Raw genomic sequence first — 27,265 nt, forward strand, 5'->3', positions numbered from 1 at the left:
ATGCTCCTTGACTAATGGTATCAAGGTCATGGAAAGTTGGCACCATGTAGAGGACAAATACCAACATATTAGCCAAGAAAAACTTATTTCCAAATCATGCTTTGATTTCTAGTTTTTAGTCATTTAATGCCAAGATACATCATCAGTATAATTGCAATGTACCAACCAGCATCTCATGATATGCGGGTCAATATAGGGCTAAAAGGATGGTTAAAAGAAATGAAATGGCTAATTACGGGAAAAAGTTTCTTTGTTTCATGAGGTATGACTAGGAATTTTTTATTTATCTATTATAGAATTGACCATGGATCAATTCTCCCTTCATTAGAAGTATAAATATACCCCTAATTCTGAGTTTCATGTTAGTTTTCCCAAAACATATGACAGAGTTGGACTATCCTATTCAATCCAATTGAGATGACAATTTCTTAGTTTGAATATGTAAAATAAAAATTTTGATAAAATCACATATCGGCATATATTAGGTTTGCCAATTCTTTAAGAGGTCTATTTAGAAGATTCATGACATAACTAAGAAGATATTTCAAATATCCCATGAGATTCACCGGATATGCAAATTTGATCTATCGCATGCGATATCTTCATATCCCAGAATCAATGCAATGTTCACAAAATTTCGAGTCTTCTTTTTCGGCTCTAATTTCCCAATAATTTCCTCCACACAGATTGCTTCATAGAAGAAGGGGTGCTACACAACAAACCATGTTGCAATGTGAAAGAATTTGCGAAGCATCTCTGGTATCTTTCTCATCCTAAAGGATGATCCTGTTCATATATCCACAGTATGTTCCTCTTGCCGAATATTTCTATACAACAATGACAAGTCTAAACATGCAACTGCTGTTTTATCAAATAAACAACAATTTCCTAAGCCTAAGTTTCCTAAACCCAAGTTAGGGAAATATAATTCACTTGGTGAACACAATTCTTTAAAGTTTCAACAGTGATAGATCTAGACATGCAAAAGCCATTTTGTGCTTGAAAGAACCGTTGGATCCAGATCTGAACAAAGCAAAGCACAGCACTGCCGTCGTGATCAACAGCTACAAGTCAGATTTAGACCGTTTCAGAGCTCAGCTGCAATTAACACCAATAACCATTCCTGGCAGAAAAGGATGCAAGTTACAATGAGCATTAAACAATCGAGAAATCAATGATACAAGAAGTATAACCGGCTGGCAACATGCTGCTAGAGGATAAAGTGATCACTAAGTTACAACACGTATCGAATCAATCTTACTCAGTGTATATGGCTTATCCATTGACCTCAGCCATTGTTTAAATAATAGTTCCAAAAAACAGCTAACACGGCAATTAATATGACTTTGAATAATAGCTTGGGTCCTAATATAGATGGTGAAGATGATGATAATGATGGCGATGACTGGGATGACTCATCTGTCCGTCCTTTTAACTTGGAAGACAACTTAGCTAGAAGCAGGGGGATCAACCCAGGCCTGGCAGCTGCAAGGTGCAAAAAAAGATTAGTTTTAGTTTCCAAAGAGACATTACAAGGATAGCATTCAAGATTAGAGCTATGCAATGGTTTAGAACACCAATCTGATAGAGTTATGCCATTATAGCCCCTACCAAAGGTACTTTCTTATCTTGAGTGAATAATTTTAGGTACACCAGACCATATTCCCCATTATACACAACTTTCATGTCAAGCATGACAAAAGGGAAACTATTTAGCAAACATAAATCTAAAAAGAAAAGTTATATTGCTGATTTATAGCTTCTCTATTGCTTCTCAATCTGGTAGCATTTGCGGTGCCGGCTGTAATAGAGAGAGTTAAACAACAATTTCTTTTTTAAGGAAGAAAAGGGGTAGCTTATTGGTGATGCAGCTTATTTAGTGTAGATTTGTGTGCTATGCCTGCACTGCTCATTTTAAAATTTAAAGCCACTCACTACCATGGTACATAGTACCGGCCCAAATCTGGCGGTGCAATGCATACTGTACCGTATCAGTTTGATACCGGTACCCATTATGGGTGGCATACCGATACTTGGTACGGTAAAAAAATTCTGTACCGTACCATACCGACACTATACTAGAGTGGCACTAATATGGGTTCCGGTACCGAGACAATGAACCTTGCTTACTACACTATGCTCCAGAGAAAAGGTTGTTGAAGTTTAAGAGGATCAAGGAAACCAGCTTTCATCACATGCATGTTTCCTACGATGGCTAAAGATGATATTGGTGTTGCGAAGCAATTCCTTATGATAATTAACACACCCATGCATACACATCTTTTCTATCATTCTTAGAGATCCTTATTCTAATTTTTTGACCATTCATTTTGGTGGTTATTTTAGTTCTAATAAAAGAACAACTAGCATGCAAAAAGAAGAAAGGCAAGAAATATGGCACCAAAATTCATACAAAAATAAGCCCGTAGATATTGCCCCTTCCCACCCCCTTTCTTAAAATGTGGTCCATCATCCATAAGGTAATATATGGATTTTCAAATAGGTAAAACAGTGATTTATCCAACATGTGATTTGTTAAGAATTTACAATCCTTTTGACGAAGCAATTACAATTGCATAACCTCCACATACTTCAAAATTAATCATGACAAATCAGCATCATCTCATCTGCTTGAGTTGCTGGAGTTAACTCCTGTTTTCCCTTAATGAGTGCTCTTCACATTGTTAGGCATGGAAATTTCTTGTACCCATCTTCTTAGGTACTTATAATACATCAATGCAAGCGACTTTTTTTTTCCGCATCAGAATAACATTCCAGTTAGGAGAGAACAGTTTAACTGAAAGCTACTTCCTTTATGAAATTGCCTTCTTTCATCAATTTTCTGATTGATTGTAAAGTTACCAAAAACTATTCATCTGCACATACTTGCCTTTAGCTATTTTCTAATTCTCCAACCGAGAACCTATATGATCACCTTCGCATGGAAAACACATTTTTATTGATAACCTGGAATGCTGCACCTAAATAAGTTTCAGAGTCAAAGGAACTTTCGCAGCTTCCTGGTCCTAAATTGAACAAAAATTTATGAATGATTACCAGTTGACAGTGGATAAGAAGGTTCAACAAAGTCTTTGATGTTCATGAATTGAGCGTATTTTCGGACTGCAGTCTTCTAGAGTTCTCTTTGGATATTGTTAGAAGGAAAAGATCTCAATCACATGTCAAATATCTGTTGCCTCTAAAGAAAATTTACAGAAATGTAATACAAGTCTCTAGACAAAAGAACATAGACAAAAGAAGACTCCCCTTCAAACAAGATATAAATATGTTCATGAAAAGCAAGGAGATTTCGGAAACTAATTTCCTCTTACATAAAATCTCCACAAATGAATGTTCTGGATGGCCTTTATAACCAAAAGATCATCATACTCCCTTCACAAGAGCTGTACCTCAATTAACCTCCCAATGCTCAAGAGTATCAGTCACTAAGGTTAACCGTTCAATCTGGAAACAAACATATCCATACACGCTACCTGCTCCAAAGCTGATACAGTATTAAAAGCTCTCTACATCTTAAATGTTTTCTAGAATTATATAAAAGATAATATGGATAAATTCTCCCCATAACACCACTTGATAGTCACCTCAATCTGCAGTTATTAGGTAACACCGACCTCCCTTCTATGTTTGTCATGTCAACCCCTTATTTCAACTGCAGAAAATCCCCAAACACCAAAACTCCAACCCCCTAATCCACTCCACTTTTCCCTACTCCTACTTCCTTTCCCCACCCAAGAAAAAAAAAAGAGAAAGTATCCATCTCTCTTCTTTGTGTGTGTGTGAACGCATGCACGCGCGCACAAGAGATAGAGATAGAGAGAGGACTTCTTCAAACTACAAGTCTTCATCAGTTATATAATGTGTTTCTGACGATAGGGTGATCCAACAAGGAACTCACAAGGCATCATGGGCCTAAGTAATACTTAAGAAAGAAACATGCAAGGGCATAAAAGAAAAGTAATACCAAGACATCTATCATTACAGTCAATTAAAGGCCTGTTCCTACACATCTTGTTTCCGTAGTATTGTGTGGGAAACAGGAATTTCATGATTATTTAAAACCACAAAGTATTTTGTACCTGAGCACATGTTTGGATAGAGTTTTGACAGGATAACAATACCAAATAAAGCAACCAATACCAGGGGAAAAAGAAATCTACAAAGTTGAAATTATTTCGTTCCCACAGATTGCCTGAGAGTCCCTTTGCTTGTGAGTTGTAACCTATCATTTCCACTTCGAAAGAAGTTCCACACCCTAACTGGTTCCTTGTTGTAGCAGCATTTTCCTGACTAAACAAGGCTCTTCCAGCCAAGTTTTTCTTTAACCTCCACTTTTACTTCCATTCTTTCTTGGATCTCTGGCCTCTAATTTTTAGTACGAGCCACGCTATCACCAGGCTCAGCATTATCATGGCGCTGCCACTACACTGCCTACATCCCCCCCCCCCCCCCCCGCCTCCCTCTCTCTCTCTCCCTCAATTTCTATGGATCTACTCAAGAAATAGTAAGGTTTGTGGTTAGGTTTAGAACTCCAGTTAGGCAGGAAAGAAAATGAAGAAGTTTTTTTTTTTCCGGGGTCAGAATCTACTATCTATAGGAGCTGCAAATCATGGGCGTTGCATCATGTAAGGAAAGATTTAAAGAGAGAGGTGCTGAATCTATAACCAAACTTTCATTTTTCATACTAGGAAAATTTGGAGTACTTGAACAGTTTTTTTTTTTCTTTCTGTAAATTGTGGTTAGGTGAGAGGGTGAGCCTTGGTGCAATGGTAAGTTTGCTCTCCTGCATGAATTGGGCCACCCTTTTTCTTGTTTTTGTAAATTGTGTTGAGGTGAAGGTTGAGAATCCTAATGTTGTAACTTCTAGGCATTCCCCGAAAAAAAAAACTTGACCTGATTCTTTTTTTAATATTTTAAGTTCCATGAATGCCTTTTTATTCTTTTTTGTCTTTCATCACTTTCTCTTTGATGATAGATATTCTCCATCAATTAGTACAGGGGATCAAATGATTGTATATTTTGGCCAAAGCCTGTGTTCAAATAATCAGTGGCATTCTTCATAAGTAGTTACTTGGTCGCATAAAGCCTGATAAAAGTTTTCTAAACAAAATATTCATATTACCTAGGTATGTTTAATTTTTATGCGGTTAAACAGTAATGTCAGAACCCAAAAATAAAATTTTCCCATCGAATTCTGCTATAGCACCACTCCACTCCTCCAGTTTTTCAGTTCTTTAGCAAGTTTCTTCCAAACATTCAAACAGGCACCTAAAGTTTCAGTTGAACTATGGTGTGAATTTTGTCTTATGTGTGTTTTGCGGATATTCAAGATTTAGGGGGCCGTCTTTTTGTCTAGGATATCTATTTGTAACTTTGTCTGGTAATGGTAGATAAGAATAGTGTTTATTGTAGTCTGCTAGCTCACGTTAAGTAAACAGTTTTAATTGAGCTTGCACTTTATAGGTGATGAGGTTTAGTTAGGTTCTTTTGTAATATGACACTGATTTTCAGCTTACATATAGACATCCTAAAAATTTATAGACTTTATAGTAATCATATGATTTCCTCAATCCAACTCATATGAGGGCTATTAGATAAATAGGTCTTTGAAACCAATCACAATATACAGCCTATAAATTAATTTAAAAACCACTAAAAAATCATAGGAAAAAGAAAAATCTATAAAGCACCCCAAGGCTTGATACAACTGCTAAGACAATAAAGAAAGCCCAAAATAGAAAAAAAACATTGCTGTTGCATCATTAAATCTAAGGCGTATTATTTACAGTCTGAATACAAACTAGTAGAATCCTCACATCTAATCCCTAAGCTAGTTGCCAAAATCGGGAATGGGTGTGAGGGCGGGTGTGGGTGAAGGAAAAGGGAATATTCCTGAAATATTTTAAGTGCCTAGGAAGCAAGTGCAAGTTCAAGATTCTGATGAGTTCCCAAAGTGGGCATGCTACCCTGGGTAGAAAATTCCCACCACCAAGGTCCATAAAGAGTTCTCAACCCAATCATCTCTATTTCAGAAGAAGATTCAAGGCACCAAAAGGTCAACTATAGTGCTTCCATGCCCTTATGTGTAAAGTATGTTATTTCAAATCTTAAAATAGACTATAAAGTGCCGAATCCATAACTAATAGAGAATTCCCAATTGCACAATCTACGTATCTTTCGAAGAAAACTCAAGGTTTTGTGAAGCAGCAGCTATATGTGGGCAGCTGGGGTTTTGCATGGTGCACATGCAATATGTGGGTGCATATGTAGTTGGCCCTAAAATATATAAATAATAAATAAATAAAATTAGTAAAAAAGAATAACGAAATTTCAAAATGAAACACACTCACACTTATTTGAGAGCCTAATGTAATATATATGACATGTTAACGTTAAAAAAATAAAGATATATCAATATGCCCCATAATTTTTGCTCATTTTTCAAGTATGACAATGTATTGAACAAATACCAATTATCAAATGACGAACAATTGAAATACAAGAAATAAAGACGCATAGCTTGTAATTAAGTATACACAAATCATATAGTACTTAAGCTACCAGCTATTAAAAATATGATAAGAAAAAATCAATCATCTTCGTTGAAAAGTGACTTCTTGGACAATGACTCATAACAATCACTAACTATATGCACAAGGGCCGCATACACATGTCACCTATGCCCATGCCAGTGCCTGGTAATTCTGTATGTGGCTTGGGCATAGTTTAGGACCTTATTAGTCCAATACAGAGTGGTCACCAGGCTGCATCCACCATGCAAGAATGCATATGCAGTCACCTAACTGCATTTCAGAACACTATGAAAAATTAGACAATTTTTGCAAATATGGAATTTCTCATTACAAAACAATACGGAACACCTAGTTCTGCGTAAACCATACGAATCCAGGTCGTCATAGGCTATTTAATATTTATCTTTTCGGGATTCTATATTGCTTCCATAGAAGACGTGTTAAACAAACACAACATTCAAATTTCGCCATCACATAACCAAAAATATGAACGGAGATCAGCTAGGGATTTGACTAAGGAAGCATGATGATTGAAAGTGTGAAAGATTCCTTTAAACTTCTGTCATAGGCATGTCTGATGCATGTGGTTTATCAAGAAATAGGAAAATTTTATAGCTAGCTGGGACCCCATCAATCAAAATATACAAACTCTCTAATAGAGATGGTAAACATATCTCATAACTTGAATTTTCTTTTTCTAATTTGCACCTGACACTGCACACTCAAGTTGATCAGGTTTCCATCTCATTCAGATTTCTTCCCCTTCCCCTCCCATTTACTGCTTCAGAAATTTACTTGTTTCTAGATTCTAGGTAGTCCAGCACTTTGGGAATCAATTGAGTTTTTTCCCTGATCCCATCCATTTTTCTTTCTCATATGCTGTCTTCTTTCTCATAGTGCAGTCTTCTTTTTTCCTTTCCCCCCTATCCACAAGTAATCAGGTTTACATTCTCATATTGGAGTCATGTGAAGGTTGAAAGTCCAGACATTCAGTCAACCGGAGTTTTCTTCATATATAGTACAGTCTTTTCTAGGATGCAAGGCATCCACTAAGCAGAGTTCAAAAAGAACCAGTACAGGAGAAGTTTCGGTGACACAGCTGAAGTGCAGTCCATGCAGCTTGATGTGATGACTAAGATTTTTTATGAAGATTACTCCAAATACAGGTGTACTTGGGGTGCTTATTACTTGGAAACTCCAGTTTTTAGCTTCCAGGAAGGGTCAACACTTTGGGACACCTGTATGACATAAAATAACACAGCTGGACGCTCCACTCGTATTAGCAAAAAAAAAAAAAAAAAGCACCAACGCTTGGCAACTTTTTGGAGCATCACACAATGTACTCTTTTCCAAGTGTTGGACACTAAACTGCCGTTGTATTTTTAATATATATCACAGCTATTATCAACTTAAATATCTTAAAACATCTTAGGTAACCTCAAACATACCTAAGGATCTCACAACAATATCTGCTTTCTCAAAGCCTTTGCCTCTCACATTTCCAGTTCATGGCTTTGGAAGTTTGGGTCCATATCGTCCATTACTAGAATACCCTTAAAATAACATTGTTAAAATACATGCAAGGACATGGATGGTCTTTATTTTGTTTATTAAAAAGCATATGTCTCCTTCCCCTTTTGAGTTTGTTTTAGGATAAGCATAAAATTTAACATACAATACGTATGCGCACACCTATGTACATATTTACCAACCTATGTGCATACATACATACTTACACGTGTACATAGATATTATGTGCATATGCCATGTCCCTATCCCTAGATTTTTAGAGGCTGCTGCTTCTGACACTTGGGGACATGTGCCTAGCAAGAACCACTTAGTGCCCATGGACGAGTTCTAAAAAATTTCAAGACATTACAACATTCATCACTAATGCATTTCAAGCACCAGCAGGGTCAGGGGGCTAGGGATGGCAAGTGCACCCCATGGATTTTAGATTTTCCATATTAATTCTAGAGCTGATGGATCCTTTGCCCCACTCCCCTTCTCCAAAATCTTGATTATAGATATGTTAACCAGTAAATTTAGATAAGAATATTATTGATATCAATATTAGTCTATATTTGCAGATTGTTTTGATAAGCAAGAGTATCTATTAAAGTTTCTTGCTGAACACAAATAAGTAGTTATGGTGCATATTTTGTTCGATCACAGACAAGTGTCCCTCCTAGATCCAAGACTAGAGCAGTCGGTTACTCTCCCATCTCCCACAGTTCCCTATTTCTCTTCTTCTTATCTTTCAGACAATGACCATGAAGTTGTGCACTCATCCCTTCTCTTTATTTGCCAGCTGGTTTCAAGAATTGGCAAAGAAAAAAAAAATGAAAAGGAGAAAACCCAGGTTGCCCAGGATCGTGACTTTTCTTTTCCTGTTATCTTTCTTTTCTTCCTCTTCCTATCTATTCTTTTATTCCCTTTCCTTTCAATGAGATATCTATTAAAATTCTTAGAAATGATTATTATTTATAGTCTCTTCTTTGGTAATGTACTAAAATCATGTCCTTAAAAATCAAGGCATTAGGAAGGATCATAGGATGCTAGATATAGAAGCTTATCCATGACAGGAGTTTTTCTTTTTTACTTTTTTCTATACAATGTGATGTGTTCTTTATGTATTATAATTGTAAGCCAAGTGGTTAATAAACATGTTATATATAAATATTTTTCTAGGTAGCATTGTTTTGTAACTTTGTTGTTGCCCACACCCCAACAAAAAGGAATAAAATCCTGGCTCCAAAACTGAGTTCTCCATGGCAGGCATTTCACACTTTCTATATCATTCCATAGCCTTCAAGAATTGTCACATTTGGGCTCTTATCTATTTGGTCAACTATGAGTTCTTTGCACTAAGGAAATATGAAGTAGGCTGACCGAAATAACCTATAAAATGGCTGACATACATACTAGTATAGTATAATGATTTAAGCATAAATTTCAAACACAGAGACTCCAAAACCCAGAGTTTGTACCATAATTTGGCTTGGGGAGGTTTAAAAAAATATATTTTTGTATGACAAAATTGATCAGGCGATTCTGGTCAAAAAGTTTCTGTGTTTATCGAAATTCTGTTAGTCTTAATAGAAATGTTTTGTCAATGAGGATTCATAAAATCCAACACTTAAAAACTCAAGGACAAAGCTTGGAGGTGATGATTGTTAAAGGAAGATTGAGAGACACAGTTTTTAAGTACATAATAGATTATATAATAAATGTGTGTGATTTCTTTATGAGGAAGCACATTAGTATCATCATGACACAATCAATATTATTCATCACTATCATTAACTCAATTACTAAACAAATGAAGAAATATGTGCTATCTATTGAAATTTGAAATATTTCAAAACAATCACTAAATGGTATTCAATGATGAATGTGCAAGTCTATGTCTATTCCCTAGTGTCACCATATGACAAGGATACACACCAGGTTCACATTTCAGACTCTACAACATAGACATATATCGACCAAACTATAGAAATTATGAAACGAAAAGAATATTTCTCCATGAAAGCCTTGGAAGTTGGAAGTATCTATCACAAGGTTCCCTTTGTATCATGCATGACATCAATTATCAAAAATAATAATGTTTTCAACTGTTCAATGCTCTATGTAGTTAGACATGTAATTTTGTCAATCTTAGTGATTCTATAGACTAAGTATTATCTTTTAGTTATCCATCTCAAAAGATGATCAACGTCCAAAACATCTTTTTCAAGAAGACTCCCTTACATATAAAAATCTGAACATTATTGAGCACATGAATCAGGTATGTCAAAGATCTGACTTACCTTTGCTTTTCAATTCTCTCTCTTCCTCACCAATCCTTCTTCTCAAGACATTGAGCAATGATCCAAAATATAATGCCAAAACAGTGCAAGTAAAAGTGATGACATTATAAGGCATGCTAAAATCTGGAGTTGTTAAAGGTACAAGCAATACTTCTGTATAAGACCGCATAACATGCTTCTCCTGCCACGATCGACAAACCCAAAAAGAATCAGCAATACCACTTGTAACAACTACAAATGGTGAAGATGGTCATTATTCATTATTTCATTGCACCAATTTAACAACATTATTTCTTCTCTCAACTAGCTCAAACATCAGATAGATACCTGGAATTTCAGAAGCAAGGGAGAATTTTTCAGTGAGTCATCTTCATGATAACTTCTGCTTGACTGGAAGCCAGGAAAACTAACTAAAGCTGATGGAATGTCGAAACCTTGATTAGCATCTGGAGGATATTCATCAATGTGCAAGAATCCCTAAAACAGTATGACGGTTCAGTTAAATAAGGTTAAGTAGTTACTTCAACGAGCTTTAGAAGCCCAAAAAATGTTTGACATGGAGAAGATTTATGAGTGATTTTGTAGTTCATCAACAAGAAAGGACATAAAAGGAACTATAAATCTCATCAAAAGGTATCTTAAGAACAAAATCTGATATATTCCCATAGGGCACAACTAAATGGACTTGCATGAAAACCGAAAACAGATCTTGCAACAGACCTTGTCAAAGTCTAAAGTTAACGTAGCAGAGTGCATGCTGCAAGGAAATCTAAGCATCAATTCCAATGTCCCAGGTAACAACTTGTCTTCTGAAGGGGTCACTTGTAACTTTTCAATCACATCAGAGACAGTCTGAGGCTTCCCATCTATGAAAATCTGTAGTGTGTGATGATAAACTTTAACATACCATGGAACAACCTGAAAAACAACTACTTGTAGCGTACAAGCATCTGAGCCACCTAAGAATTGCTCATGCGACTGGGTGGATTGCAATGATATAGCAAGTGAGCCTCGTTCATTTCCACTTCCCATTAGAAACCGGCTCACATGGAATGGTGCATGGGGACAAGACCAGACCAAAGGAACCTTCCACATCATGCCCACATCCAAAGGTTCATACTCGTTGTAGTTAGCAACCTTGAACTCATATAAAATTGAACCACTTTGATCTTGCAAGGCGTTGATCTCTTTGATTTCCCTATCTGGCATAGCAGACAATTCAAATAAAGGATTACTCCAAGAATCTCTAAATACCCTTTTCTCAAGTTCAGCAACTAAACCTTCCTCTAGTTCAAGGAACACTCTACTAGCTTTGGCAAGAACACACTGTCCTGTTATCTTCTTTTTAAATACTGCACTCATGGACCAATTAGGCTGCAGAGATCCCTCAGTAGAAGAAACAGGGTTATTCCTTTTGACATTTGGTTGGAGCACAACAGTCAGTGTCTGTTCAAGAACTATACCAGTAACTTTAGTTGAGACTATCCGCAATCTTTGGGAATGGTAGTAGCCTTTATAAATAGAAGGCCTGTCCAATAGAGAAGCCAGCCCAGCTTTATCTCGACATGGGAGAAGCTTTAACCAAGGAGTGAGATTCTCAGTGCAAACTGCTTCGCGGGGCAATGCACCATATCTTAGGTTGTCAGAATTTGGATGGAATCCCCAACGAGGAGCAGAATAAGCTGTGGAGGATTCAAGAAAGTTGATGGATGCGCAAAAGAGACCTGAAAGGGAATGGGTGAGATTTTTCCAAGTGGCATCAACCTGCGTGACGGGAAGGTCAAAGAGGGTCCACAGCTCGACACCCGGGGGCTTGGCATTGGTGCTGGACATCGGATCAGATCCTCCCCAGTTCTCATAGTTCCATCGTCCCTGAGTAAAGGATAACTCCATTTCCTTAATTTGAAACTTTTCGACCTGTTTTAAGTAGCATATAATGTTAGAAAAAGGGCTGTGCACTTAGAAACTACATATTTTACAGTATTCATACTGAACCTTCGACAATAATTCATTGCTGATTTCATACCAATTATTTAAGTCAGCAAGACAAATTAATTAAGATTATTAGAAAGAAACAAGGTGATAAAAATACATGAACCTTGATGGTTCATTAACCAGTATTTTTCTAAACATATCCAAACCAAACATTTGCTAGTTTCAAATATGTTTTTACACCATTAACAGGTTTTGCACAAAGTGATGCCCAAAATCAGTTACTGCTCAAATTTAACCTCAAGAGACATAACAAAAAACAAATACCAAGTTAAACAATGCCACATTGGAGAGAAGGAATTAAAGCAAAATAATTGATGTGAGAGTATTCAAGGTCCATTACTGCATATTTATTGGGGCTGAATCTATTAACATTGAATGGCAACAAGCAACATATGGTAGCTTAGCTCAGTTAGGAATTTATATGCAGGCTGAGAACCCTATCACTTGCGAACTTGCATGGCTGACAACTTTCTTAAGAAATGTGAAACCAGGATGAGAAAAAATGAAGCTACATTACTTCAATTAAGTTAAACAACATAGAGCTAGTAATCTGGTTTCCTATGAAAAGCTGACTCATTAATATCAACTTTCAGTTTAAATGTGCACAGATTGACTGCAAGAAAGTGTCTATTCTCTGCATCAAGTTGATTTACCAGTAGACCGTTCACCTAGGTCCATGGCTTGTCCATTCAACAGATGCTCATTTCAACCAAGCCTCAAGGACATATATAATCCAACATGTTGGAACCCTTAAACAATGATAGATGAGCTTATCTTACAGTGACTAATTTACTTTTACGGTGGCAGTCCCTAAAGCTTTTTTTGTTTAAAGCAAGTTGTATTCAACAAGTAATTAGTCATCGAAAAATTACTCCTTTTGCTTCCACAAATTTTAGCTGGTGACTATCCAAGACATGGGTAAAGGTACTACTTAAGAAGGGTACTGTGTTTATGTGGCACAAGGCTCTTGTTTTTCTTAATCTCTACTTCTCCATTACTCCATTGCAATAATTCTCAGGTAATTATACAAAAGTTTGTTCTAAGTGGGTCCACTGACCATTTGTCTTGGGTATTATGTTAAAATGCCAAAAAATGCTCATATATATGTATGGTTATCAGGCACCTGCCAGTGGCGTCCATTTATTCACCAATATATTGACACAAATTTGTGACAGGGGCTTAACATGATCACAGCCTTCTAAGCTTGTGGATTTTAGTCTAAATAATGATTCATCATAAGTGTTGACCTCCTAATGGATTTTGATGAATACAAAACACTAGAGTATAATTCCCCTTATATTAACAATTTACTTGAGCATTTCAGGTGTTTATCTAAGAATATTGTTAAGAATTGTCAAGGCATGTTCCCATATTTTTCGGAGGATTTATTGAAGATTTTTGAGATGAAGAAAACAGATCAGGGGCAGCCGAGACGTCTCCGGCTTGTTCCAGAGACGTCTCTGAAATGTAGAGGAGAAACTGGCACGTCTGGAGACGTCCCCAGCACCTGCCGAGGCGTCTCGCAGGGTCGGAGTCGACTCCCGGCTTTCCGGAGTCGACTTTCTCAGAGACGGCAGAAAGGCCGATTCCAGAGGACTTGCTTTTTCATTGTGAAGACGTCGCGGAGTCGTCCCCGACGTCGCGGAGTTGTCCCCATGCAAAAAGCGCAAAAATCCCGAGACGTCCCCGTAAAGTACCGAGCCGACTCTCTCAGAAAAACAGAAGAACAAGCATTCAAGTCGTTCTTCTTCAGAGTCGTCCCCGTAAAAGTGCCGAGTCGACTCCAAACATCGTCAAGAGAAATTTTATAAAGCCGAGACGTCTCGCGTCGAAGCGGAGACGTCTCCGGAGCGCCTGGAACGCGACTGACACATTTTTGCAGGTAAATTTGAATTTCAAACGGTCATATTTTTGTGTCTAACGGATCTATTGCTTTTTGGGCTATAAAAGGGAGCTTTTAAGTGCCTTCCAACAACTTCTCACCAACCCAACACAAGATCATTCAAGAGAGAAGAAAGAAAAAGAGGTTCAAGGGAGTTAGAGCTTTCAAGAGGAGAAATCAAGTGCATTCAAGCTTTCCCATCTGATTTCGTGCTCAACTACTCACTCCCACTCGGCATTCAAAGCTCACATTCAAGCCAACGCGATCCACATCGGAAGAACCACCATTACCCACGCTTCCAACGGCTAAAAGGGTTCTTCCGGGTTTTATTATTTCTCATTGTTATATTCGCTTCATTAAGAGCTTTTAAATCTTTGTAAAACCTTTGTTTATTGTGCTTGTTCCAGTCAAGGGACTTGGAACAAGGGATAGGCGTCCCAAGCCTATGTCAAATTGGGGGATTGTAGGGTTCGTTGTTAGCCCGGGGTAAAACAACGAGTTGGGTAGTGAACTCGCAAAACTACCGTACTGTAATCGCTGATTATAGTGGAAATTCCCAAAGGTGTTTGGGGAGTGGATGTAGGAGCAGTGGAAGCTCCGAACCACTATAAATTTTTGTGTTTGCGATTGACTGTGGTTACAACTTTAGTTTCACTTTTGCACATACACTTGTGTATTTTCTTTTAATCAGACAAAAAGTTTTTAAAACACCCAATTCACCCCCCTCTTGGGTTGTATCTACTGGGCAACAAGTGGTATCAGAGCAGGTGCTCTTCTATTAATTATAGTCTTAACCGACTAGAGCTAAAGATTATGACAACCCCACATAACATATTATTTGCCGAGGGACTTTCCATAAACAGACCTCCACTGTTTGATGGAACATATTATATTCAATGGAAAGCTAGAATGAAAATTTTTGTTCAATCACAAAACTATAGAATATGGAATATCATTTTAGATGGACCTCACACACTCTCTCAAAATGTCAATGAAAAAGAGTTAGCACAATTGAATACTAACGCCATGAACTTTCTATATTGTGCTATCCATGAATCTATATTTCATAAGATTGCTGCATGCTTATCTGCTAAAGAAATCTGGGATACTTTAACAATTATTTATGATAAATCTCAGATTAGCTCACATGTACTTCAATTGCGTACTAACAATGAGATTGCAGAATCTTCGACATTAGCCGAGTCGACTCCCAATTTGTACGAGTCGACTCCTAGAGAAGAACAGTCTGAAAGGCAGATCAGTTCAAAAAATAAAGAGTTCGGTAATGGAAACAAGGATCCATTCCCGAACACCGAAAGATTCAAAAGCCTCCTAAAGACAAAGAAGAAGAGGAAGCAAGAAGAAAGAAAGAAAGAGATAAAAAGGAAGAAAGTTTTGACCAAGGAAGAGTCAAGCAAGAAAATGAAAGCTAGGAGCAACAACGATGATTTTAGCTCCAAAGAACTACAAGAGATGACTAACTTTTGCTTTATGGCACAAGAAGATAAGGTAAAATCTGAATCTACTTTTACATCAAATGATTTTCAAGAAGAATTTTCTTATGATGAACTTTTAAATGCTTTTCATGATTTGTATGGTGAATGTAAAGAATTAGCTATGAAAAATAAAAATCTTAAAAAGCTTAATTTGGAAATTTCAAAAGAAAAAAATTCTATTGCTGAAATACATGACAAACTAAATTCTGAATATAAAAGCTTAGGGTTAATTTCAGAAGAATTGATTCAGAAAAATCATAGCTCAATCAAAACAAATCAAAACTTAAGTAAAGAAATTAATCAATTAAAATCTTTTATTAACAAATTTACTGTAAGTTCAGAACGATTAAAAATGATGTTTGAAAGCCAATATGTTGCTTATGATAAACCAAAACTTGGCTTGACTCCTTTACTTAACAATAAATCTCTAGAGAAAAAGGTTATCAATGCATCAAGCAAACCATTAAATAAGATAACTTATTTCAAACATGAAAAGAATGGACATAACAACTTTACCTATCGTTCTAACATAATTAAATCAAGTGGTAAAGTTATTACAATTAAACAAATTTGGGTTCCAAAAGGAACCATATGTCCTAACTCTCAAGGACCCAAGCAAGCTTGGGTACCCAAAATGAAAATATGAGGATATAGATGTAGGTGTGCCAAGATACCCATGGAATAAATAGAACTTTCATACAAATGGGTGTTCTAGACACACGTCAAAAAAATTGAAACTTAAAATATACTTATGAAAAGTGATTAAAAATAATAATAATGAAATCAGTAACCCTTGCATCTCATCATTATTTTTGCTCTAGTATTTGATTAAAATATGAATTGCAAGTATTGATCAATTTTGTGATATGAAAAATACTTTTGGAAATATAATCAAATCACTTCATTTTATAGTATGATTTACTCACTATTGGATAAGTTGCTAAAAATAACTCTATGAATTCTCTATATGCTTGATTGAGAGTTTTTATCCATGGCATTATTGTTTATCGATCATAGATATGAAAATGTGCACTTGGTATGCCTTTGAATATATGCACTATGAATACCAAGATTAAAGAAACCATCCTTGGGATATAAAATCAACTCATGCTAGTATGTACTTAATCTCAAAAGATCTTGTCATTGGTTTACTTAGATTATCTTCTGCAACGTCAAAGTTTGCTATGCATATTAACTAAGGAAACAAACAAAAACCAATCTCTAAATCTAAAGATGTTGTTTCCAACACTAAGTTTTCAAAAGCTTACATTGGCTTTGTTCTTGGCACTCAAATTGAAATATTTTCTACATTGGCACAAACTCACAAAAAGGGTTCAAATGAAAAAGGTTTGCAAACTATGAAAATAACGAAGTATCATGACATAGTTTTGAAAACCAATTTTGTATTAAGTTGTGCATAGAAAATAATATTAAATACAATTGTTTCTGCACCAAGAACACCATAAGTAAAATAGGATTAATAGAATCCTTGAAGAAATTAAAAAGGCAATGCTGTATGATAGTCATCTACTTAATTTTTTTTGTTAAAAGCTATCATCATTGCTTGTCATAAATATGGTTTCTATTAGGTCTACTTTTGATGAAAACTCCATTTGATCTTCTGAAAAATAGAAAATGAACTATTGCATATCTTTCATATTTTTCAGTCGTACATGTTATGCTTGATATGTTCTTATGAAAATAATGCCAAATCTGATAAAGATACTTATCTTTGGGCATCATTCATCAAGCAATGCATATAGAATATTCAATGAAAAGATCCTAGTTGTAGAAATATCAATTCATTTTATGAGACTAATGATCTTTCATCAAGTCACTAAAATCAGATTATATATGTATATGTTAATCTTTTTTTCTTACATATAACAATCTAAAACTAAAACACCTTAAGAAGAATGAACAAGATTAGAATTGGTCAAATTAAACTAAATCATTTTTAAAAGAAAGAGAATTCGAAATCTTGTCGATAAAATCTGAAAACTTGTTAATAATTAGAACCAATTGAGTTTTCAGAAATGCACTTAATGAAGAAAAATTGGTGACTACTAAAAGATTCAATCAAGAAAAGATGAATTAGATCTTGATGAAATTCTTGCATGATTAGAAGTAAAGATCACCATTATCATTTGCTTGCTTCATGAGCTTTATATTCTGTCAAATGAATGTGTAGAAAACACTCATTACAAATATGATAGAGCAATATGTGATTTGGAACAGGCACCAATATACATAATATAAAAGCTTGAGTAACTTTTTGATAGAAAGTAATAGTGATAAATCTATGCATCAAAAAAGAAGAATTTGTGATATCTTATTTGCTCAAAGTATACATTGATGATATCACTTTTGGTTCTACAAACGAGGATTTATATGAAGATTTTACTAAGCTCATGCAAGGTGAGTTTGAAAAATGTATGATGAATGAATTAACATCTTCTCTCAAACTCCAAATTAAGAGAAACAAGAAAGAGAATCTTCATTGACCAAAGTTAGTCCACAAGAAAACTCTTATAGAAGATTGGCATGAAGAAGGTATTCTATGACCTCATCTTGTAGAATTTGAAAAGGATGAGCAAGGTAGATCTATTGTTTTTAAAGCTGTATTGAAGCATGATAGAATACTTATTTTATCATACAGCCAGTAGACCAGATTGTATGCTCATTATGTGCAAGATTTCAATCTAACTCTAATGAATCATAATTTATTGATAACAAATAAATCATGATCTAAGCTTTGATAGAAACAACTGTTTAAGATAAGTTGATTAAAACTTAGCTAGCGTGTCTTATTGATAATTATCTTAAGCAAATAAAATCTAAACTAAATTGATTTTGAAAATAAGAAATTGATTTGACCTTGATAAATCTTCCTATTGCCTCACATGCTTGTCCTTGAACCATCTTGGTTAATGAAACTATCTCTTTAGTTCAAGTGATATGTGCTTGCTTATACTTAGGCAATCTCTTGAGTAAAATGACTCAACATTCAACTAGTGTCATATCGTGTATTGAATCATCTAGTTAAAGATAGGGTAGATGAATGTTTTGTATCTTGAAGAAACTAATGACTTTCTTTCAAGAAAGAAAAGGAGTTTGCAGGATCCTTAAGCAAGAAAATGAGAGATTTCAACTTGAAGGACACCTCCATAAAAGGTACAATAAACATTCACATGCAAACAAGAGAGAGGACTTTCTTCAGCCAAAAGGTTACACATAAGAAATCTAGTAGGTATTTGACTTGAAGAATGCAGAATGATTCGATAATTTTAGATACCTCTCTCATAAATTAGCTGAGCAAAGTCATTAACTTAAATCTTACTATGGCATGATTAAAGTCTTTAATTATTAATTTCTTGATATCATGTCTATATATGTATTGATTGACTTGTGCTTTTAGAAATTGTTTCATGGTTTGCCCAAACTAAAATATATCTTTACCTATGTCATAACCATGAACTACACAAGTTTATGCTTAAAATTTTGATTTAAAATGACTTGTGAGAAGCTATGAATTCTTGAGCATAATGAAAATGTGTTTGCATGATATACCTCTATATGATACATTTGATTATTTCTTTATTCTGCTCTTTCAAGTAAATTACTTGAGAATAACAAAAAGAAAGAGAGATAAAGAAAAGATAATGGATATTATTCAAGAGAAGTAAAATCTAAGTAAAGGCAAATACTCCAATCTTAAGAAAAAGCAAAACAAGCGTAATATATTCAGTACATTTGTAAGACTTGTATGAGCATTCTTTTGGAAGGATAAAATCCGTAATGAATTACACTTAAATAGAGGGAGAGTTTAAAGTAAATATTTTAACCTTTCTATATTGCTCATCATAGGGATGGTGCCAATGGGGAGGCTAGTGATAGTACCCGGCACTATTTGATCCAACTATTCGGTGTAGGGCATATTAGGGACGACACAAGAGGGAGGCTAGTGGTAGTACCTCGTGCCCCTTCCAACTCCACCGGATAGAGAGCAAATAGAGTATAGAGCATAGGAAAGTAAAAATGAATGACAAAGTAAATGAAAGTATATAAGAAGAATCAAGTCAAGCTTTAATCACTTGAAAACACATTTCAAGGATGAAATCAGTGCAAAATTATATTTAAATAGGGGGAGTTTATTTGAAAAGAATTGATTTTGATCCCTGACAATTTTTTTTTCTTATTTTAATGCATGACTTAACACATAATATATTTTGCATGTGGCATGATGTCTTGAATTATGAGTTCTCAATATTTTGTAATGCTCCATGCTTGGACAATTCGATTGAATGTTTGAAATACTACATAAAATTTTTGATTGGTAATATTGAAAAGAAATTCTAGATTTGTCGTACACAATCATCGTCAAAATCTGAAAGTTGAATAAATTTGTAAAAAGGAGAAGAGAAGGATATCTCTATTTAGGCAATAACTTTGGTATATAATGTTCTAACTCATACCAAAACTCAACATAAATACAAATATTCTGAATATGCTCTTATATGTTTGAAATATGTGTTTTCAATCATAATGATTTAAGATGAGACTACAATGTGGAAGATACATATCTCAAATTATGACTTTGAAAGCCTTTATTGAAAATCTTTATGAAATTCAGAATCTGATTTTGTATAAAAGCTTAAACTCAATATGATTTCTAAATAAAATCTTAATGTAAGAAAAACAGAATTAATTTTGATGCCTTGGTTGATTGCTCCGATACGCATCTGAAACATATCATTTCTTATCTTTAGAATGTACCAATATTGGTCCAAATGATGTGTCTTTCGATGATCTTGATTGCAAACAAAAATTTTTAAATATATGACTTTATTTTGATATTAAAAAAATTTATTGTGTTTCATGTATACATTGCTGAAAAACTGTGATTGAGCTCTATAAATATATATACCTCAATGGTAATCTATATGTTTTTCTCTCCTACATTCTTAAAGACTTCCATCAGAATATATATAGAGTGAATGATCTTAAAGCTAGAAATATTTTAGCTCACTCAAACGATTCTAAAAGAAAGAAAATGTAAATGCTTTTGAAAGAAACTGAGCTTCAAATGAATCATTTTCTGATTAATATTTCTATACATTTTCTCTAAGATTAAGAGAAAGCATAACTTGTTCTTGAAGGATTAGAAAGAGTAATTGCTACAAATTTTGAATAATACTAGATTACTCTACATTCTCGATATCATAGAATTTCAGTTTTATTCACGTTTATCACTAAAATCTGAAATTCAACAATAGAAAAGAATGATTAAAGAAGAATGCATCTTTTGAGGGGGAGATTTAGATATTCGGTATCTCATACCTTGATTTTTATGGATTGATTTTGATGAACCTCCGTATATTGCAAGACTTGCTTTAATTATATAATAAGTTTATACCTTGTGATGAGTTCTATAAAGGTTGTCTTATCTCAAACATTGAGTCTTATGAAAATAAGCTGAAACTTATAGAAAATATATTTTTTTGAAATTGACAATTTTATTGAACATTATCTTCAAATTCTAAACTCTTAAATGGAATAATCAATTGAGGGGAAGAAAGAAAATCTCAGAAGGAGAGATCTTATGGAACTTAATCGCATAAATCTATAACTAAAGAAGAGAGAAAGCATACTAAATGAAAAGTGATCCTAATGCTCTTCAATATGTATCATCTGAAATTTAAATCTGAAAATCTTTATGATACACCTTGAGGCTTGTTATTTGGTTAATATATCTTATGCATAAATCATGAACCAAATTGCAATTCAAACAGTTGATCTTAAGAGCCTCTAACTTAATGAAAAAGGGGGAGAATAATGTGTTGAATTTTCTTGAGTATCTCTTAGAAAACCTATTTTTGGAATTTACTGATGAGTTCTTATTGGCTTGTTCTCTAGAACTTCATTTTTTATGCCAATTGATTATTATATGTACCAAAATGTGCTTCCTTTTTAAAGGATTAAAGTCTTTATAAGAACCTTCAAAGCTTTGAATTTTATGTATGCTCTAAGATATATCATAAATTGCATGAATTCATATTTTTGGCATTTATGCCACAATATTTTTACACCATAAAAGAACTTTGCAATCATACTTAATATACTGCTCTTATACTCTGAAAATTAGTTAAATTGCTCTCATGTTGATAAAATACTTAATATATTGGGCAAAAGATCTTAAATGAACAAGCTTTCATACTTATTATTGAAGAGAGGTTAGATTTCCATTCGTACTTTCCTTGAATATCATTTATGGTACTTCTTGAATTAACTTAAGAAAGATTCCATCTACACTTGAGTTGAAAACTATCCTTGGAATCACATTCGATGTGCTCTCATCATAATTTGCTCTGAAATTATCCTTGTAACGGCTTCAAATGATTGTAATACTACATGAATGACATAACCCTTCTTTTTGAATCTTGGTGTATGTTTCTAATTCTGTGATGTGCCATGAAAATGTCATAACATACCTTGAATGTTCAAATTTGACAATGTGCAACCATTTTACTATTCTGCCAACTTGACAATGCATATGAAACAGGGGGAGCACAACTTGTAATAACTGCATTTAAAAGGTATGAAATGAATGGGAGTAAAATGAATGCTGAATTCATTGATGGAAATAACTTGGAAATCATTGTATGTTTCATGGTATTAAAAGGTTGCATCGCGTTCTTAGGCACCTAAGAAAAATTTGTCCCCTTCATTGTTGATGACAAAAAGGGGGAGTAGAACCAATATGGAATGCAAAATGCAAAATTTAAACTCATACTTGAAAGTTTAATTAGAATCAACAAAATGAAAAGATAAAATTGAAGAATATTGGCTTTAAGACAATTGTCCTTCTGGAAAAGAAAGGGGGAGTCAAAAGAATTGGGTTTTAATTGTTGTTAGCATCAATATTTCATCAATTTACACTTTAACTTGATTCAAATCTAAAAGTGATAGATGATATGCCAAAATTGCTCAAAGAGCTACTAAGATCAATACTTATGCATAAGGATAGAACTGACAGTTGACTATATTGAATTATGCATACTGTATCTAGCTCTAACCAAAACACAATACTTGTACATCTGATCAAATACTGTGTATATGTCTAAATTTTAAATTTTGCATATACTCAGTGTTTTGTCATCATCAAAAAGGGGGAGATTGTTGACCTCCTAATGGATTTTGATGAATACAAAACACTAGAGTATAATTCCCCTTATATTAACAATTTACTTGAGCATTTCAGGTGTTTATCTAAGAATATTGTTAAGAATTGTCAAGGCATGTTCCCATATTTTTCGGAGGATTTATTGAAGATTTTTGAGATGAAGAAAACAGATCAGGGGCAGCCGAGACGTCTCCGGCTTGTTCCAGAGACGTCTCTGAAACGTAGAGGAGAAACTGGCACGTCTGGAGACGTCCCCAGCACCTGCCGAGGCGTCTCGCAGGGTCGGAGTCGACTCCCGGCTTTCCGGAGTCGACTCTCTCAGAGACGGCAGAAAGGCCGATTCCAGAGGACTTGCTTTTTCATTGTGAAGACGTCGCGGAGTCGTCCCTGACGTCGCGGAGTCGTCCCCATGCAAAAAGCGCAAAAATCCCGAGACGTCCCCGTAAAGTACCGAGCCGACTCTCTCAGAAAAACAGAAGAACAAGCATTCAAGTCGTTCTTCTTCAGAGTCGTCCCCGTAAAAGTGCCGAGTCGACTCCAAACACCGTCAAGAGAAATTTTATAAAGCTGAGACGTCTCGCGTCGAAGCGGAGACGTCTCCGGAGCGCCTGGAACGCGACTGACACATTTTTGCAGGTAAATTTGAATTTCAAACGGTCATATTTTTGTGTCTAACGGATCTATTGCTTTTTGGGCTATAAAAGGGAGCTTTTAAGTGCCTTCCAACAACTTCTCACCAACCCAACACAAGATCATTCAAGAGAGAAAAAAGAAAAAGAGGTTCAAGGGAGTTAGAGCTTTCAAGAGGAGAAATCAAGTGCATTCAAGCTTTCCCATCTGATTTCGTGCTCAACTACTCACTCCCACTCGGCATTCAAAGCTCACATTCAAGCCAACGCGATCCACATCGGAAGAACCACCATTACCCACGCTTCCAACGGCTAAAAGGGTTCTTCCGGATTTTATTATTTCTCATTGTTATATTCGCTTCATTAAGAGCTTTTAAATCTTTGTAAAACCTTTGTTTATTGTGCTTGTTCCAGTCAAGGGACTTGAAACAAGGGATAGGCGTCCCAAGCCTAGGTCAAATTGGGGGATTGTAGGGTTCGTTGTTAGCCCGGGGTAAAACAACGAGTTGGGTAGTGAACTCGCAAAACTACCGTACTGTAATCGCGGATTATAGTGGAAATTCCCAAAGGTGTTTGGGGAGTGGATGTAGGAGCAGTGGAAGCTCCGAACCACTATAAATTTTTGTGTTTGCGATTGACTGTGGTTACAACTTTAGTTTCACTTTTGCACATACACTTGTGTGTTTTCTTTTAATCAGACAAAAAGTTTTTAAAACACCCAATTCACCCCCCTCTTGGGTTGTATCTACTGGGCAACAATAAGTTCTTTCATTTAAGCATGCATCTCACAGGTATCTTCACCTGCTGCATGATATATCATGTTCTATAGTTAGATTTTTTGGATCAATAAGTCTATTATTGCTTCCACAAATAATTAAACCATGTTCAAAAGTAGAATACTTTTGTTGTTCGAGGAGACCCATCTTTTGTTTAGAAGGAGACCCACACTGGTGACTTGATGTGTCACATTGAGTTTTCTTGTATCTATTTTCGTTTTTTCACATGGTAAATTCTCATCTTCTTGACAAGGTGTGACCTAATCTTACAATAATTTAAATGAACTAAAACATGATCATCCATGATTTTAGAAGGGATAATTACAAGATGTAGATCCACATGAATTTATTGTGCCTAAGGAGAAACCATTACAAGATAAGATTGAGTAGATGCACCTAATTAAATGTATACACGAGCAAGGTTTTGTCAAAATTTACTTGGGATTTTCAAAAACAGTGTATTGAGCAATCCATTATATGAAGCGTGGAGATGGACATGGAATATAGATATAACATGATATAGATTCATAATACAACAAACCTTGAAAAATTGGATATGATACATCTAATATGACATTATGTGTGTACAAAAAGAGCCCACAAACTCTATTTATTAGTCAATTTTTAAATACAAACACCGTAATTTTTAGATAATATAATAACATTAATATCACAAACTCTAAATTTAAGAATCCATCATATCCATCATTAAAAGGTCAGCATTCACTAAAAAGGAAAGAGAAAGTCATCTTCCTCATTCACAGAGGTATTTGTGAAGTACCTCAAGCAATCTTAAGTCTTTTTCTTAGCTTAAAAGAATACTCAAAATAAGAACATAAAATATATTTTGCCAAAGTACTAGTATTTGATATGAATGATGGAGAGCCTTGGCACAACAATAAGGTTGCTCCGTTATGACCCAGGTGTCATAGGTTTGAAACACGGAACGGAAACGGACTCTTTACACGAGAGAGTAAGGTTGTGTACATCTAAGCCTTCCAAGACACGACAATGATGGGAATCTCATGCATTAGGCCACCCTTTTTAGTACTTGACATGAATCCTATGCAGACATGAAATGCAAATTTAAGTATCTGTGTCTACCAGCTGCACTATGTATTGAGGCAAAATATGAAAATGGTTTGCATTCATGAACTTCACAAGTGATGGTTTTTGTTTAGATGGAACAATAGCCATACTGTGGAAGTGATAGTTCTCTACAACTCTTTTTTCATAATTGACTTACCTAGTATTTATGAGAATACATAGCATCATTTGCATTAGGTTGCTTGTAAAAATATAGCTTCTAGTTAATTGAAGAGAAGATAAGATACAGAGCACGTAGATTTTGAGTTTAAGGTTTGAGGAAAAAGAAAAAGCACATTTAGTTCCCCAAATAGGTACTCCCTCACTTATGGTAGTGAAGAAAATTATCAGAATCCCCGCATACTTGAAGACAAGATTGACATTTCTACTCAATGGTAAACCTTCAAACTGAGTCCACTATAGCTTTGAGCATCAAAAAACAAAAGGTACGAAGAATTAAGGACCACGACATGAGTACCTTTATCACCAAATCCTAGACGAGATAATATGATATACTGTGGAAATCTAAACGATTAATTACAACTAAACAAATCGGTGGGGCTGAATAAAACCCTAATATGACATTTAAGTAGATTACCTTACCACCATCTATTTGTTTCTTGGGGTTTGGATCTCATTCTACTTTTATACTACTTGAGAGATTCCTGCGATTTCTTCTACTTTTATGCTACTTATGCAATCAAACACCAAGAAACAAATCGAAGAGGCTGCAATAAAACCCTAATATTGGGAAATGGAGAAGGGATTGGAGAACAAGTACCAGCTGGGCGATGGCCTTAGGGAAGAGGCGGTGGTGGCGGCCATTGGTGGCGGAGGGCAGAGCGGTGCTCTGGAAATGGAAGTGGGCGAGGACCTTCCGATCGGACAAGGGCTTCAGAAGAAGCTCCTCCGAGAACTCCTCCTCCTCTGCGCCTCCTCCGCCATCGTGTCCGCCGGAAGCGAGGACCGGCCGGACGAGAACGTGGGATAAGATGAGGAGGAGGAGAAGGGCAGCGGAGCGGTGGAGGTGCGTCGCCATCAGCAGCGGCGGCGGCGGCGGTGGGGTGTCCGCGGCGGTGTAGGGAGCATCGGATCCGCCATTGGAGGTCGTGAGCCTCAACATTATGAGAGCCTGACACCTGTTCATGTATGGTTTTAAATGCATGGATACATGCATGCATGCATACATATACATATATTACTAATCTCAACTCAAATCTTGCCCATTCTTATCATCTGATCACAGTGGACAAAGCCTTTGTTTCCATTCATCTCATCCCATGCCCGGTGCTCATGATCTCTTCTCTCCATAACATGGTGGATGGCCCAGCATGTGAGAATCCTTTGATCTCCTTGGTATCTCTCTCTCCCCGCCCTTCCCCCATACATGGAGATTAATGAATCACTCTCTCCTTCCCCCAATATAGGAAGATTCGCCCCCTCCCCCTACCCCATCCCTCCTCAGTACTCTTTCTGGGGATGAAATGGATCAAAACAAACCCATGACTTGATCTTGCCTCAACTTGATTAGACCTGGCCTAATGTCTTTTCAAGAGACTTGTGGATTAAATCTCCATAAAAAAATTACCCCTATTTTTTAAAACTTGTTTTAGTCTTGGTTTTGACCCAATCACTCGTGTATCGTTCGGATCTAATTTAGGTCTATACTTGGCTCAACTCGAAGTCAAGTTAACCTACCTCGAAAAACTAAATTGTATAACATCCATTCTCATTCCAAAACATATTTTTGTGTATGTCATATGAACCCATATCTAACGAACTCTGTTCATCCCAAAACTCCACCTCTCAACTACTCTTAATTGTATTTAAGCATTCATTTTTTGTTTCGGTG

General features: G+C 35.6%; 1 protein-coding gene across 6 annotated transcripts; it reads right to left on the reverse strand.

The window, feature by feature from the left end:
• Positions 1–742: 742 nt before the first annotated feature.
• Positions 743–26,953, reverse strand: LOC103695658 (GPI transamidase component Gpi16 subunit family protein). Of its 6 annotated transcripts, XM_088719664.2 has the most exons (7): positions 26,626–26,809; positions 26,195–26,552; positions 11,087–12,283; positions 10,694–10,843; positions 10,367–10,547; positions 1,262–1,485; positions 743–1,123 (listed from the first exon to the last, which is right to left on the reverse strand). In XM_088719664.2, the coding sequence occupies exons 2-6, from the start codon at positions 26,534–26,536 to the stop codon at positions 1,289–1,291; spliced, it is 2,067 nt and encodes a 688-aa protein (XP_088575790.2). In that variant the 5' UTR covers positions 26,537–26,552; positions 26,626–26,809; the 3' UTR covers positions 743–1,123; positions 1,262–1,288. The 6 variants fall into 6 exon arrangements, 5 of the variants coding, with proteins under 5 accessions (XP_088575790.2, XP_088575789.2, XP_038989746.3 ...); XM_088719663.2 differs by having other exon boundaries at positions 743–1,485; positions 26,626–26,933; XM_039133818.3 differs by having other exon boundaries at positions 26,195–26,933.
• Between the last annotated feature and the right edge of the window lie 312 nt (positions 26,954–27,265).

Source organism: Phoenix dactylifera, chromosome 4 (genome assembly GCF_051530095.1).
Source record: "Phoenix dactylifera cultivar Ajwa chromosome 4, Ajwa_hap1_PhDact_Kaust_v1.1, whole genome shotgun sequence".
In the NCBI taxonomy this organism is placed as follows: Eukaryota; Viridiplantae; Streptophyta; class Magnoliopsida; order Arecales; family Arecaceae; genus Phoenix; species Phoenix dactylifera.